The sequence below is a fragment of the Dipodomys ordii genome, unplaced genomic scaffold, assembly GCF_000151885.1.
Source record: "Dipodomys ordii isolate 6190 unplaced genomic scaffold, Dord_2.0 Scaffold78, whole genome shotgun sequence".
In the NCBI taxonomy this organism is placed as follows: domain Eukaryota; kingdom Metazoa; phylum Chordata; class Mammalia; order Rodentia; family Heteromyidae; genus Dipodomys; species Dipodomys ordii.
In genome coordinates this window covers 6,141,683-6,158,307 of record NW_012267294.1, presented here as the reverse complement: position 1 = coordinate 6,158,307, position 16,625 = coordinate 6,141,683, and the positions used below count along the sequence as shown (strand labels likewise).

The following is a 16,625-nucleotide window of genomic DNA, read 5'->3' as shown; positions in this document are numbered from 1 at the left end:
CCAGGAGCACAGTGAGCTCTGGGAGCACAGTGAGCCAGGAGCACAGTCAGCTCTGGGAGCACGGTGAGCCAGGAGCACAGTCAGCTCTGGGAGCACAGTCAGCTCTGGGAGCACGGTGAGCTCCAGGAGCATAGTGAGCCAGGAGCACAGTCAGCTCTGGGAGCACAGTCAGCTCTGGGAGCACAGTGAGCTCCGGGAGCACGGTGAGCCAGGAGCACAGTCAGCTCTAGGAGCACGGTGAGCTCCAGGAGCATGGTGAGCCAGGAGCATAGTCAGCTCTGGGAGCACAGTGAGCTCCGGGAGCACAGTGAGCCAGGAGCATAGTCAGCTCTGGGAGCATGGTGAGTTCCAGGAGCAAGGTGAGTTCCGGGAGCACGGTGATCTGGGAGCACGGTGAGTTCTGGGAGCATGGTGAGCCTGGAGCACATTTAGCCTGGAGCACAGTGAGCCAGGAGCACGGTGAGCCAGGAGCACAGTCAGCTCTGGGAGCATGGTGAGCCTGGAGCACGTTTAGCCTGGAGCACATTTAGCCAGGAACACAGTGAGCCAGGAGCACAGTCAGCTCTGGGAGCACGGTGAGTTCCGGGAGCACGGTGAGCTGGGAGGACAGTGAGCTCCGGGAGCATGTGAGCCTGGAACACAGTGAGCACTCAAGCCACGCTGGCGAGCTCATGCAAGTGTTCCCACAACAACAACGTGAACGTGAACCCTCTATTCAAGGGCAATGGTGGGTGGTTAAGATTGTTCTGGAACAATCTTTGGCTCAAGGCTCAAAGCCTGGCTCCCACAATTACAAATGGCAAATAGCGTGTGCCTTTATAGTGCACGTGCACTTCACACATGAGGCCTCAGTCTCCTTACCACAGGCAGGACTGTAGCGACTGCGGCCCTGAGAAGGTGCCTGGCACACAGGAAGACTGTAGCTAGGCACTGGTGGCACATGCCCATAATGCCAGCTACTCAGGAGACTGAGATCGGAGGATCACGGTTCAAAGCCAGCCTGAGCAGGAAAGTCTATAAGACTTGTATCTTCAATGAACCACCAAAAGGCCAGAAGTAGAGGTGTGGCCCAAGTGGTAGAGCACCAGCCTTGAGTGAAAAAGCTCAAGGACAGCGCCTAGGTCCTAATAAAGACCCGCCAACCAAAAACAAGTAAGACAATGTGATTGTTCAGTTAAAGTTTTCTCTGTGGGGCTTTGTTATATGGCTCAGTGGTAGAGTGCTTGCCTAACATGCATGAAACCCTGGGTTCGATTCCTCAGTACCACATACACAAAAAAAGCTGGAAATGACGCTGTGGCTCAAGTGGTAGAGCGCTAGCCTTGAGCACAGAGGCTCGGGGACAGTGCCCAGGCCCTGAGTTGTTACATACCTGCAATTCCAGCACTTGGAGCTTATGCCGGGCCTGGGTGATGTGAAGACCCCTCCCTGCCCCCCTCCTCACCTCACCCACACCACTAATCTTTGGTGAGACAGTGGAAAAATTAGCAAACAACCATTAAAGTGGGGCCCAGTGGGGTGTGAGGGGAGCTGCCGGCTGTGCAGAGGCCAGGCCTGCAGACGTTCAGAAGCCCTGCCCTGAGCCCTGAGCAGGCCCTGGGCTCTGACCCAGGCAGCGTCCGTGAAGACTGGCCACGTGCAATCCCCAATGACCCTTGTGGGCGGGTGCATCTCTGTGTATTCACCGTGCCTCACTCCCGCAGCAGTGACCTTTCACACTCCTGCAAGCTTTCAAATAAGCCCCGCACTCAATGGCAGCCCGAGCGCGGCTCAGCAAGGGCCTTTTATGAGCGCTATCTTGAGAACCTTGTTTTCTCTAAGACCAGAGAGAGGGCATGCTCTCCTTCACTCAAAAATAGCTCAGTGCGGTCAATAAAACCACCTCTGATGCAGGAACAAGAGAACTCCCCACCCGGGGCCCCCGGGCCCAATGGGCACTCTGCAGCAGGGCCTGCATACAGCAAGAGGAGCAGAGGGTCTGGGGCCCACTGCTCTGGTGCCCCCACACGCTGCTCTGGTGCTCCCCGCCACCCTGCCCCCCTTCCCACCAGTGCCTATGCGTCACAGAAGGGCTTAGAAGTTCAATTTCTGGCCCAGCTACTGCTGAGCTTGAACCAGATTTATCCCAAAGACCAGCAGGTAACTGGGCTGGTGCTGTGCCGGGGTTGGTGCCAAGCCCAACCCAGCCCTGCAGCTTGGCTGGTCCCTGGGCACCAGCCCTGATGAACAGCTCCATTTCTTTTTTTTTTTTTTGGTCGGTCGTGGGGCTTGAACTCTGGGCTTGAGCGCTGTCCCTCAGCTCTTCAGCTCAAGGCGAGCGCTCTACCACTTGAGCTACAGCGCCATTTCCGGTTTTCTGGTGGTTTATTGGAGATAGGAGTCTCACGGTCTCTCTTGCCCGGGCTGGCTTTGAACTGCGATCCTCAGATCTCAGCTTCCTGAGTAGCTAGGATTACAGGCGTGAGCCACCAGCGCCCAGCTGAACAGCTCCATTTCTGTTTATTCTATTTTGTTCTTGTGGTGCCAGTACTGGGGCTTCCACTCAGGGCCTAGGCACCAGCCCTGAGCCTTTTCACTCAAGGATGGCACTCCACCACTTGAGCTAAAACTCCATTTCTGTTTTTTTTTTGCTAGCTATTTGGAATTCAGTCTCATGGACTTTTCTGCCCAGGCTTGGTCCTCAGATCTCAACGTCCTGAGAAGCTAGGATTAGAGGGGTGTCTGGGTCTGTAAGTTCCATTTCAGAAGTAGAGATTTCAACTCTGTGGGTGTGTGCACGTGTGTGCTAATGCTGAAACTTAAACTCAGGGCCTTGACACTGTCCTTTAGCATCTCTCAAGGCTGGCACTCTACCACTTGAGCCACATCTCTGGGTTTTTGGTGGTTCACTGGAACTAAGTATCTCACGGACTTTCCTGCCTAGGCTGGAACTGCGATCCTCAGATCTCAGCCTCCTGAGTAGCTAGGATTACAGGCATGAGCCACCGGTGCCATGCACATCATTTCTGTATCACTACTGGGGGATGCCAACGGGTTTGGTGCAGCCAAACCTGAACGTAGCTGAGTGTCGGCACCTGCCTGATCTTGTTCAGAGTGCTGTGATGGGTGGATGCAGGATGCACATACACCTGTTTACATGCCCGCACACACACGCACACATGTACATGCACACATACCCACATGTACACATGTCCGCACACATGCTCCTCCAGCAGCAGCAGTGCTGGCTCCCGCGTGCCGTGGGTGCCGGCCGTGCGGGGGTCACCAGTTGACCCCGTCTGCCCGAGGACGCTCCATACCTCAGGTGGCCCAGGCTGTAGAAGCGCGCCTCGCCGTCGGAGGAGCGGAGCACCTGCAGGGTGAACGCGGGCTGCAGCTGCCGCAGCTCCAGCAGGACAATGGCCAGGTAGTGGATGAAGAGCAGCGTGTCCACCAGGGAGACTGCGTACTGCACGATGCCCTGGTAGCTCCGGTCACGCGGGTCCAGGATGCGGACCCCGAAGAACAGCCAGTAGGAGACCACGCACAGGAAGACTAGGACCAGGAGCAGGGCGCGGAAGACAAAGAGCCGGGGCACGGTGGCCCGCGGCCGGCGGAAGAACAGCGCCCAGGTGCCCACAAGCAGGATAAGGAGCTTGAAGGCCATGGAGATGAAGAGCCCCTCACAGATGGGGCCGCAGGGCTCCAGCTCTGCCCTCCATAGCGCGGGCGGCAGCAGAAGGAAGGCTACAGGCGTGAGGAAGACCAGCAGGCCTAGGAGGGCAGCCAGGGCCAGGCTGAGGTGGCGCCGGCAGTCCAGCCCCACGCTGTCCTCCAGGTCCTTGCCGATGCGGGCGATGTCCTCCTGGGAGATGCTGTGTTCCGAGGTGCCCGTGATGGCCGTGGTGGTCTCACCCCAGTTGTCATCCTGCAGGGAGGGAGGACGGTGAGGAGGGCCCTGAGCGGGCCACCTGGTCTTTAGAAAGACTGAACCTAGGAGGTTTTCGCTGGGATCCCAAGATGCATTCCATCTTTGCCTCTTCAAACACGAAGGCAACACTCAGCCTTCGCGTTCTCACTGACCATCACCCCCTGTGGCAAACAACCCTACTGCTGGATGAGCTCAGGAGAGCCCGCCTGTAGTACCGCCCCCTCGCACCCCCTACCTTGGAGCGACCTTCCCAGGTGTGTAGTGGGACAGCTCCAAGCTGTGGACGTGGAGACACTGCCAGGCAGAGCGGAGAGTGGGGAAAGAACTTGGGCTCCTGTCCATGTCCACGCTCGCCCACGAGCGCCAGGTCCAACCCTCCACGCCGCCTTCGACACCCCCGTCATAAGCAGCTCCGCTCCGTGGGATTGCCCACTCAGTGAGCGGAGCAGATGCTGGAATCTATCCCTCAGAACAGCTCAAAATTTCTTTCCAAACCTATGCTTTCGAGACAAACTAAACACCAAGGGTATGGAAATGATGCGGTTTTATTCTCTTGCTCTTTTCTTTTTGGTGCCAGTCCTAGGGCTTGAACTCAGAGCCTGGCTGCTGTCTCTGAGCTCTGTAACTCAAGTTCAGCGTTCTACCACTCTGAGCCACGCCTCTACTTCCAGCTGCTTTTGATCAGCTGTATATAAGAGTCTCACTGACTCTGCTGCCCAGGCTGGCTTCTAGCACTGGTCCTCCGATCTCAGCCTCCTGAGTGGTTGGGATTATAAGCATGAGCACCGGCTCCTGGCATCTCTTTTTTTTCAACTTTTGAGTAGTTGGAACAGTGAGGGCATTCATTAAACAAGGTTCAGCTGCTAAGACTTCAAACAGTTTTGCTGTTTCCATGTGAATGGGGACTCTCAGCACAACAAAGCGCGGAGGCACTGCAAACTCACATGAGCCCAAAGAGAGTTTGGACCCCAGGGATTTGTGTATCGGAGTGAACTTAGAAGAAAAGAGTCAGAGGCGGCTGCCGACTGGGGAAAAGGCCATCAACTATGGAAAATCAAGTTCCACAGCCAAGTCAGCAAGACAGGTCTCTCATAATTGAAAAACCTCAAATCTGGTAATTTTACCCACATTATCTATGAAAACGTAGGCTGTAGTAAAGGGACAACATGTGGAAAAGTTCTCAGCAGATAAATACCCAGACCTTCGTCTTGAAAAGTATCACAGGGGCTGGGAAGGTGGCTCAGTGGTAGAGCGCTTGCCTTGCATGCATGAGGCCCTGGGTTCGATTCCTCAGCACCACATAAGCAGAAAAAAAAAGCCAGAAGTGGCACTATGGCTCAAGTGGTAGAGTGCTAGCCTTGAGCTGAAGAGCTGAGGGAGAACGCCCAGGCCAAGTTCAGGCCCCGCGACTGGACCCAAAAGAAAAAGAAAAAAAAGTATCATATACCATAAGAGAAATTACTTGAGATAGTCAGGTGCCAATAGCTCATGCCATAGCTGTAATCCTAGTTACTCAGGAGGCTGAGATCTTAAAAGATCTTATCTCCAATCAACCACCAAAAATTCAGGAGTGGAGGCATGGCTGAAGGAGTAAAGCATCAGCTTTGAGTAAAAAAGCCAATTGAGAGTTCAAGGCCTTTAGTTCAAGCACCAGGATTGGCACATGTGTATGTGCACACACATGCACACATGTACACACACACACATACACCATAGACAGCAGGCATCAGCCACCAGAGCTCTCAGACATGGCTAGGTGACATCTATGAGGAAACATAATCTCTGAAAAACTCTCCTGACAGTTTCACAGAAATTTAAATATGCACTGATGGCCGAGAAATTCAGCTCCCAGGTTTTGCCCCAAACTAATGAAAGCACATGTACACGTAACATTGGTCCCAGAGCTTCTAGAACCATTTCACTCACAGCTACCAACATGGGAAAAGGCAAGCCAGCCACCACCATGTTGGGAACCAAACTGGGGTAAATTCCCTTCAACATCCCTCAGCAAAAATGTTAAAAAATGAACTCCTGAAACACACAGGAACACAGATAAAGGCCAAAGTCCTGCTGAATGGGGAAAAAGAACTCACAGGATTCTAGTTATGGCGAGTTCTGACACAGAGACAGAAAAGGCAGCATGCCAAGTGCCCTGTAGCAGTGCAGAGGAGCGATGGAATGAGCAGGAAGACCCAGAGAACTTTCTGGAGTTTAGGTTACATGGTGTGTTCATCCGTTAAAACTCCAGGCGCCAGTGGCTCACGCCTGTCATCCTAGCTACTCAGGAGGCTGAGATCTGAGGATCACGGTTCAAAGCCAGCTCGGGCAGGAAAGTCCGTGAGATTCTTATCTCCAATAAACCAGCAGAAAGCAGGAAGTGGTGCTGTGGCTCAAGTGGTAGAGCATTTGCCTTGAGCTGAAGAGCTGAGGGACAGCGCCCAGGCCCAGACCAACCAAAAAACTCCAAAAAAAAAAAAAACTCCTAACGTGTATACTTAAAATCTGTTGTATTTCTTGTAGATTTAGGTCGTTTTTTAAAAGGAAAAAAAATCCCACATCAGTACATTAGCAAGAGCTGCAAATTCAATGATACACAACTTGTTAATGTAAGGTGAGGTTACAAATGGCAAAAAATAATAATAATTTACTTGTAACAGGCTTCCTAGAGACTCTGTTGGTGCCCAGCCTGCTAGTCAGGAGATAGTCAACGCGAGAGTGACTCACAGGCTCTCACGGTCTGTGCTTACCACAGCGCTGTTTGTTGATCTCTCTCCTCCCCTGCCCCCCCCCCGCCCCGCCCATACCAGTACCGGGGCTTTAACTCTGGGTCTCTCCATCTCACTTGGCTTTTTTGTTCAAGGCAAAAAACGTAGTTAAGAGTCTCATGAACTTTCCTGCCCAGGCTGGCTTCTTATTGAGATCCTCAGATCTCAGCCTCCTAAGTAGCTAGTGTTACAGGGTCAGTCTCCCATGCCTGGTTCCATCATTCTGTTTCCTGCCAAAGAGTTGCTCACTAAATCCGTTGTCCATTTGAAGAAATTATACATACCTCTTGTTTAAAAAAAAAAAAGTATGTGTAGAAAGCTCAAGCTTCTTCAGCATAAAAAGGACCTGAGCTCTAATCCAGTCCTTAGACTTCCTTTTTTCTCCTTTTTTGCCAGTCCTGGAGCTTGAACTCGGGGCTTGGGTGCTGTCCTTGGGCTTCTTTTGCTCAAGGCTAGTGCTCTACCACTTGAACCACAGCACCACTTCTGGCTTTTTCTGTGTATGTGGTGTTGAGGAATGAAACTCAGGACTTCATGCATGCTAGGAACCACTCTACCACTGAGCCACCTTCCCAGCCCAGTCCTTAGACTTTCAGTGAAGAAACTGGAAGTCTCCAAAGGCTATGCCTGCCCTGGGTAACACAGCTACCAGAACACAGACCTCTTGATACCCCTTCGGTGAGAACCCAATGTAGCAAGAGATGCTTTCCTGGAGAGTCACCAGCACCCCTGACCTGTTTATGAGGGATCTGAGGCATTGAAGGGTTAGTCCATCCCATGACTGACCCCTCTGTCCTCCATCTATCCTTCCTCCATCCATCCACCCTCCATCATCAACCCTCCATCTATCCTCCCTCCATCATCCATTTGTCCTTCCTCAATCATCCATCCATCCTCCATCCATCCATCCTCCATCAATCCATCCATCTATCCTCCATCCCTCATCCATCCATCCATCCTCCATGCCTCAACCATCCATCCATCCATCTACCCCTCATCTATCTATCCATCCATCCCTCTCTCCCTCCCTCTCCATCCATCCATCTATTCCTCACCTATCTATCCATCCTCCATCCATCTACCCCTCATCTATCTATCCATCCTCCATCCATCCATCTCTCATCCATCCATCCTCCATCTAGCCTTCTACCCCCTCATCCATCCATCCATCCATATACCCCTCATCCATCCATCCATCCTCCATCTTCCCCTCATCCATCCATCTATCCTCCATCCACCCCTCATCCATCTATCCTTCCATCCTCCATATATCCTCCCTCCATCATCCATCCATCTATCCATCCCCCATCCATCTATCCATCCTCCATCCATCCCTCACCCATCCATCCATCCTTCATCCATCCATTCACATCCATCCATCTATCTGTCATCCATCCATCCATCCTCCATCCATTCATCTACCCTCATCCATCAATCTATCCTCCATCATCATCCATTCATCTATCCATCCTCCATCTATCCTCCCTCCATTATCAATCTGTCCTTCCTCCATCCATCCATCCATCCATCCATCCATCCGTCAATCAATCCATCTACCCACCCATTAACCATCCACCCACCCACCCACCCACCCACCCACTCTTATAGAACTAAAGCAAACAGTAAAACAAAGCAAAACAAAACAGTAGTAAAGATGTCTGCTCATCTGGTTTTTGGTTCCCAGAGCACTCGAGTGCTCTGAGGCACTGTGTTCTGTCTGCCTTTGTGGTCTGTGCCCACCTGTGTGCTGTAACACACTGATAGTGGCTTATCTGTCACCCTGTATGTTCACGCTGCACAGGCACGCTTTGTTCTGGGGGCAAGGCTGGGCATGTGTGCGGTTCAGGAGAATGCTAGGATATGTAAACATGCCTCTCAGTACAGCACAGATGTTTATTTAAATCGAGGGAGCTGCCAGACAATTGGGACCCGGAGAAGAACTTGCGTAATATTAAAAAAAAAAAACTGCCAACATTTTCAAATTGGGTCATTATACCTAAAATTCTACCACCCAATTTTTCTTTTTTGGTGCCAGTAGTGGGGTTTGAACTCAGGGCCTGGGTGCTGTCTTTTAACTTTTTTGCTCAAGACTAGTACTTTACCACTTGAGCTAAGCCCCACTTTCAGCTTCTTGCTGGTTAACTAGAGATAAGAGTGTCACAGACTTTCCTGCTGGAGATGGCCCGGAACCTCTATCCCCATATCTCAGTTTCCTGAGTAACTAAGATTACAGATGTGAGCCACCATGCCGGGCTAACTTCTCTCTCCCTCCTGATACTCCCCAGACCTTCTGGAAAGGGAGTTTCTTTCCTTCTTCTCTAAGAGTGTCCTTTTAGGATTGGGTCTCCAGGGACCAGGGACCAGTCACCAGGTTGCAACTTTCCCTTCCTTGCTCTGCTTTCAAATGACTCAAAGCAATCCTACTTCCAAGGAGCCGAAGCTCCCAGATGACACCCAGGCTGTCCTTAGACCCACGAGCAACCGCAGGAGCACAGATACACTAACTGACGTGCTGGGAACATAAAGCTTAAAAACCCAAGAAAGCCTATCACGACAAGACGGAGGAAACCATCAGCAGAGCGGATGCCTGCCCCGGGTGGTGTGCCCACAGTCCACCTCCGTCCTCACCTGCACTTCCTCGTTCTGCGTAGAGTCGTTTGCCAACAGGGACTCTCCAGGCGGCGCTTGAATGGTGACGGATTTTTCCGACCCTCTACCATCTTTATTTCTGTGTGATTTGTGTCTCTCTCTAGTTCTTTCTCTGAAAGAAAACAATGTCTGTCATATTAGCCACGTTAATGAATTCTCTGGTTTACCAAAAAGTATTGCTAATTTTTGTTTGGAATCTGGGAAACCTCTGCACACAGCCCGGCTATTCATCTCCAACCCTGCAGTCGGCTGTCTTCATTCTCTCATTAGCACTTTCTTTCCACTGTCCCCAACCTGTCCTTCCTCCTCCTCCTCTACAGGAGAGATCACATTTTTTTTCTGAGTTTAAAATGGAAACTTTAGACTTTCTGTATCTAGGGTATATCACTAGCTCACCTAAATTAATTTTCTACTGAATTTTTTTATTGGGTCAACACTGCATAATATGTAAGCTTTGGTCTAGCCAAAAAAAAAAAAAATCTGGGACACTCTGTCACCCTACACTTTTGGACAAGAAAAGAAAAAGGAAATTCTAAACCAGGAGGGAGAATCATTTTCATTCTCAAGAGTTCAAAATGAAAAGCCATTCCTCTAGGTCCTGGCTGAACCTGGAGGCTCCCACAGAAACAAAGCAAGCAGGGACAAATGACACAGGGGTGTGAGGAGTGTGTGTGTATCTGTACCCCAGGTGAACTCTCTGGGTGGTCTGTGGGAAACAAGGGCCACCCATCCTGGAGGCCCAGCCCACACGGGCTCATACACAGTCCAGACAAGAGGACCCTATGGGAAGACCCAGCTCCCCAGTCCCCAGTAGCCAGTGGCAAACCCGTGAACCCTAGGAAAGCAGCAGAGGCCCTGAGTTCCCTGGGTCCCGGCCTGCATGGGCCAGGCTAGCTTCGTGACATCAACCACACTGCCTTCCTTCAACCCAGGGCCTCCACAGAGACAAAGGGCACCATGCTTTATAAACAGTCAGATCTCCTGCTGGCTCACACCTGTTATCCTAGCTACTCAGGAGGCTGAGATCTGAGGAGCGTGGCTCAGAGCTACATAGGCAGACAAATCCAAGAGACCAGCAAATGGCCAGAAGTGGAGGTGTGGCTCAAGTCGTAGAACACCAACTTTGAGCAGAAAATACTAGAGAAGAGCATCCAGACCCCAAGTTCAAGTCCCAGTACTAGCATGCATGTTCGCACGTGCACACACTTACACAAGCATGCACGCATACGCACTATAAGAAGAGTCATCAGTACTGTGGACCCCAGATTTCCACACGTATCTCCCATCCACCTGCTGCTGAGCAGGTATCTGCCTGGCACCAGCCCCCTGACAGACACTGGATGGTCCCCCGAAGAGCCAAGGCCCCCTTGGGTGCCATGAGGCACTCTGACCAGCAATCCCTTCCACATGCTGAGAAACAGATGTGCTCTGCTCAAGTCTGGTGTTTGTTCTAACCCAGCAACTGAACAGAGCTGTGACTTACAACTGGACAGAACTGTGACTTACAACGCCCACCATACCTTCCCTTTCCCCAATTTTTGGTACACTTACCAAGTACTAAGTACTGTACTATTATTCAGTACCTGATCAGTACTTAGCACTTTACCAGTACTTAATATGAGAGTTTTACTAACTTCATTCGTTCCTAATAGTGGCCATAGGAGGCCAGTCTTATCGTCCCCACTTTCCAGATGAGGAAACTGAGGCGCAGAGGTTGTGTGACTTCCCAAGCTGTGCTAAGTGGCAAGAGAGGATCTGAATTCAAGTCTGTTGCCACTGGTGCATCTGTTCAGTCTCTTTGAAGACTTCGGGGGTTGAGGTGGACCCCAGGGCCTTAAGCACGTTGGGCAAATGCTCAGCTCCTACCCACCCCTCCCCCACGACAGACTTTACAGAGTACATTTCCCATCTTCCCACTTCGCACCTGTGGAGCTGCTAGAGCCAGCACAGGCCACAGGCTCGGCTGCCAAGCCTCCTGCTGGCTCCATCTTCACGGCAAGTTAGACCTGATTGTCCAGATCAAGGCCCCATGGCCGCCAGACAGCCCCTCTCTTACCTCGCTCATTTCCACTTCCCCCAGGTGTCTTGATCCACAGCCAGGCCACTGTCCTGCCCACTCACCCCGCCATTCCCGAGCACCAGCACACATTCCACCGGAAGTCAAAGTCCTTTTCCAGTGTCGCCTGCAGGGCAGAGGCGGTTGGAGCCGCCTGCCCCACCCCCAGCCAGGCTCCCGAAGGGCCCACAACCACCCAGATGTTCCACAACTGTCCTGCAGGACACCTCGAGGAGGCAGACCACAGCCTTGCATCTGACAACCCGAGAAGGCTTTTGTAACCCCAGAACCCACAACCCCTGAGTGGGTGCTTCTGGTACCTGGCTAGACTCGCAGGCGCAAGGAGCAGACTGAGGTGGAGAGAGTCCCCACAAGCACCTGTCAGGGGATACTGGGAGTCCCATCTCCCCTAAGCTCCATGCAGGGGTCCAGGAAATGATCCTGAGACCCCACACCACAGCAGCACGTGGCGAAGGGTTGAGCGCAGCCTTCCCGGGGGCCTGCCCACCTGCCCTGTGCAACACAGGGCTTGGTCCTAAGAGCACTGGTGTCTGCGTGGCCCCCAAAGCACTACCATGCACAGTGCTTCGGGATAAAGGGTGAACTGCAGCACGCAATCACAAGGGTGGCTCAGAGCCAGGAGCTTTCTGCACAGTGAGGGAAATGTGTCGGCCACAGAAGCCACTGGTTACATGCCACGGAGGCAGTACATGGCACGCGCCCAATACAGCATGCCACCCAGACACGGCACAGCGTCCCGAGGAAAATCACTGCTGCTCCACGATGGCACAGGTGGGCGTCTCAGTGCAGCCATGCCTCCGGAGCAGGGTCCTAAAATCAATTGCCATCTAAGCCCAGTGCTGGTGTTCACGCCAGTAATCCCAGCTACTCAAGAGGCTGAGACAGGAGAAGCTGGTTCGATGCCAGCTTGGGCAGGAGGGTCCCTTGATACTCGTATAGCCAGTTAACAGGCAAGCTGGAAGTAGAGCTTTGGCCAAGTGGTAGAGCACCAGCCTTGAGAGAAACAGCTTAGGCCCTGAGTTCAAGCGCACACACACACACACAGACACACACACACAGACACACACACACACACACACCATCCAGTACCCACCCAGTACCTTTCAGGTCACAGGGCTGTTAAGTTAGTGTGGCTGCCATACCCCTTCCCGTGGCTTGAGATCTTGTAACCTCAAGGGACAGCTCAAGCCACGAAGTCCCTCTATGAGGGATCCCCCCAAAAGACAACCTGTCTGAGAGTATGGAAGTGAACCCCGGTAATGAACCAGGTGTGACAAACACAGGCACACTCGTGGTTTTACAGCTTTGCCTAAATGGTCAGGGCAGCCTGCGTGCCTTGGTGGGAAGCTGTGTCAGCGGCGAGGAGCTTTCCATGGATGTTCTCCGAGTCAGTCACCATACACCACCAGGCCCTCACTGCACACAGGCCTCGCTTCCCCCAAGCCGGCGCTGAACGGATCCCCAAGGGCTGGACTTCCAGCCTGGGCCTGAGCAGTCAGGGTTTCCGGGAGACCATTTATCCTGGCTCTATGTTATCTGTTTCTATTTAGGGAGAGCTGTCCCCACCCGTTAGCCCTCCCTTCCCTTCTCTGCCTTCCACCTGCTGCCTGTCCTCTCTGCTGACAGGGCTGGCGGGGCTGGCTTCCTCCTGGGGCCCCATGGGCAGGCGGACTGCACAGGGCAGCCCTGCCCCTCCTCAATGCTCTGGGTACACGGGCACTCAACTCCCTTCCAAAGGGAGTCCCCAAAGCGGACATGGCCACCTTCTACCTTAGCTGCAGGAGACCACAGGCCTCTGCTTCTTATCTGTATAAGGTGATTACCACATCCCACTGCTCTGTGTGTGTGTGTGTGTGTGTGTGCGCGCGCGTGTGCGTGTGTGCGTGCACACACATGCACACATGCACACACGCACACACACACACACACACACACTAGGACTGGGGGATTTGAACTCCGGGCCTGGGTGTTGTCCCAGTGCTGTCTCTTAGCTTTTTCATTTAAAACTAACACTTTACCACTTGAACCACACCTCCATTCCTGGCTTTTTGCTGGCTAGAGATAAGAATCTCATGGATTTGGGTCTGGGAATGTGGCCTAGTGGGAGTGCTTGCCTCTCACACACAAAGCCCTGGGTTTGATTCCTCAGCACCACATACACAGAAAAGGCTGGAAGGGCACTGTAGCTTAAGTGGTCCTTGAGCAAAAAAAAATAAAAATAAAAAATAAAAGCATTAGGGACAGTGCTCAGGCCCAGATCTGGCAAAAAAAAAAAAAAAATCTTTCTGAGCTGGCTTCAAACTGCGATCCTCAGATCTCAGCCTCCTGAGTAGCTGGGATTACAGGTGTGAGCCACTGTGCGCAGTGCAGTGGGGATCTTTGAACATGAGGCTGCAAGGCCATCATGAGCAGGAGCAGAGCCAGAGTCTGGTGGCCTCCTCGGTGCTGGTTAGAACCTCATGAAATCCTTTTAACAAAACCCTGCAGAGAGAGGTGTGGCCCCCGCCACCTGTGTCATCATCTCCTGTCACTCTGCAGGTGGGTTCCACAAGAGGGAGGGGGCAGATGTCCACCACCAGGACAGCTTATCCAAACCAGGCCTGCTCACTAAAAGACAGGCTGGCCGGCCAGGCTTGTCCTGGCTGGGTTGGGGGACAATGCCTGCGGGGCCAGTGGGTCCATGAAACGCAGTGCTTCATTGCTGGGGTTCTGACTTGCAATGGCTTTCCTAGCGCAGCTCTGGGAGGCATGGACGAGTATGGGAACTGCTTAGAACATGAGGACCACCTCTCGTGAGACTCATTTAAAGGCAACTGGGAGAAACGAGGGCGTCGGGAGCTATGAAATGGAAATGGGGTGCACTTGCTCTCAAAGCTTCAGCTGCACCGCCGCGCCTCCTCCTCGTGCAGGACATCAGGGCTCGGCCTTTCAAGCAGCCAACCCACAGTCCCCCAGAGACTCGCACCCCTCTCTGCGTACGTACCCCTGTCGGTGAGACTTTTTGGAGTGGCTTGAGTAGTAGGAGTACCCAGAGTAGGTGGACTCCGTATCCATAGCAACGGAGGGCCAGGGGCGTCTTCCTCAGGTAGGGCCTGTGGCCCCCACAAGTGTCAGAGGCCTTGGGGAGCCAGGGAAGCCGCGTGGGAGCAAACCCTAAGAAAGGGGGAGAAAGGCGAGAGGTCAGCCTCAAGTCCTCGCACGCTGAGGGGGTCACAGAGGAGCTGCCCACCACTCCATGCTAACTCAAGGCCGCGCTGGGCATCTGGCAAACTGGATGGGGGCTGAGCACCAAACCCCATCTCAACAGCAGGAATGCGGGGGAGGCAGTGGGGGAGACTGGCATCGGCCCTCCAGGCACAGCTCCCAGAGAAACCATGTGTAAGGTGTAAGGGATGTGGTGAGCCTTCCCAAAAGTCAATTCAAAAGTTCTTAGTCTTGTTAATTCCAGAGTCCAAACTCCTACAAACTAACTGAGAACTTCAAGAAAAAAAAAAAAAAAGAAGTTGTAAGGTCCGCTCCTGGATGGTGAGCAGACTCCACCCTCCTCGCAGCAAAGTCTCCGCCCAGTACCTGCGTTACCTAGGCAACTGGGACACCTGGAAGAGGTCACATCTGCATCCGCTGAGGTCACATCTGAATTTGATGTGGCCACACCCTTCTCCGCCCATACCCTAGATAAGGCCTAGCACAGGCCCAGACTCTCTCTCTCTGTTCTTTTCTACCTTTCTCTCTCTCTGCTCTTTTCTGGCTCTTAGCTTTTCCTTCTCTTCTCTTCCCAGCTCCCGTCTCTTTTTTCTAGCTCTCTCTGCTCTCTCTCTGCTCACTCTGCTCTCTGCTCTTTTCTAGCTCTCTCTGCTCTCTCTCTGCTCTTTCTCTAATCTCTCTCTGCTCTTTCTCTGATCTCTCTGCAATTTTCTAGTTCTTTCTCAGCTCTTTCCTTCTCTTCTCTTTCCCAGCTCCCTTCTCTTTTCTAGCTCTCTCTCTGCTCTTTTCTAGCTTTTTCCTCTCTCTTTCCCAGCTCTCTCTCTTTCCTAGACCTTTTGCCAGCCGTGTGGAGTGCCAACCTTGCCTGGTCCCAGCAGGTCTGCTGAATAAACCTATCCCTTACCTGAATACCACGTGCGTGCTGCTGTTCTTACTCGGCTATCTCTTTTTAAAAATCTAACAGAAGTGTTGCCTCATTGCCTATAATAACAAAAACATGGAAATAATATAAATTCCCACCCCCTCCACTAAGGAAGAGATAAGGAAAACATACCTCAAGAAATCAACTACTTATATAAAATGATGGTGTAAGGAAAAGAGATTTTCATGGGTTCAGAAGGTTGAAAGCAGGACTCAGGCACAGATACAGGCAGCAGGGAGAGCAGGAGGAATGGACAGAGCGAGCACCGGCAGCCCAGATGCCGGGTCCTTTCTCACACTTTGCTGAGATGATGCTTTGCAATAAAAAGACACTGAAGCCGGGCACGGGGCTCCAGTTTACAACCCCAGCTATTCTGGAGGCTGAGATCTGAGGATCCTGTGATTGTGGTAGAAAACAGATCACAAGTTTCTATTTCCCAGCCCCCACTTTCCTGTCTTTCCTTGAAGCCCCCAGGAAGCTGAGAAAACAAAAGACTTGCAGGTGTCAGCCCCGCCCCTCTCAGGAGGCCAGCCCCAGCAACTGTCTTCAAAGAGAAGAGCAGCAGGTGAGGTGACCACAGCCGCCCCCCCCTTGGCCCATTCTGCTACAGCCTTCATGAGGAAGGGGCATGCTTGTTATTTAACTGTCTCTGCCAGTAGAGCATGTGGGGTGCCTGGGCGCCAGACCCCACCCATCAGTCTTCACCTGGGATGAGCCACTGGTCTCTGGAGCCACAGTGTGACTGCCAGTAAACTGGGGGTGAATTCATGAGCCACAGGCTTCCATCCACCCCCCCCCCCCTCCATGCACCTCCTGGCTCTGAGGTCAAAGGGCTTAGCCTCTTTGAAGCCCCATTTGAGTGTCAGGATGGCAGGGGCAGCACACGCCCACCGGGCCCTCAGAAAGTCAATGCAGGTGCCCACATCTGTAATCCTTTTGACTGAGGCTGAGATCTGAGGATTGAGTTCAAAGCCAGCTGGGGTAGGAAAGTCTGTGAGACTCTTTTCCAGTTAACTCACAAAAAGCTGGAAATGGAGGCATAGCTCAAGTAGTGGAAAAGCCAAGGGATGGCACAAGGTCTGGAGTTCAAGCCCCCGT

The 16,625-nt window shown here is 52.6% G+C and overlaps 1 protein-coding gene across 1 annotated transcript in view; it reads right to left on the bottom strand.

Annotated features, from left to right (window-relative positions):
* The window catches only part of Vangl1 (VANGL planar cell polarity protein 1), a 26,247-nt gene extending 10,707 nt beyond the window's left edge, over nt 1-15,540 (bottom strand). Inside the window, exons 1-4 of the mRNA XM_013024660.1 lie at nt 15,510-15,540; nt 14,385-14,554; nt 9,304-9,436; nt 3,300-3,907 (exon numbers count right to left, since the gene is read on the bottom strand). Coding sequence (XP_012880114.1) covers nt 3,300-3,907; nt 9,304-9,436; nt 14,385-14,455 — 812 coding nt within the window. The 5' untranslated portion in view covers nt 14,456-14,554; nt 15,510-15,540. The remainder of the gene's footprint in view (nt 1-3,299; nt 3,908-9,303; nt 9,437-14,384; nt 14,555-15,509) is intronic.
* Nucleotides 15,541-16,625: the final 1,085 nt, after the last annotated feature.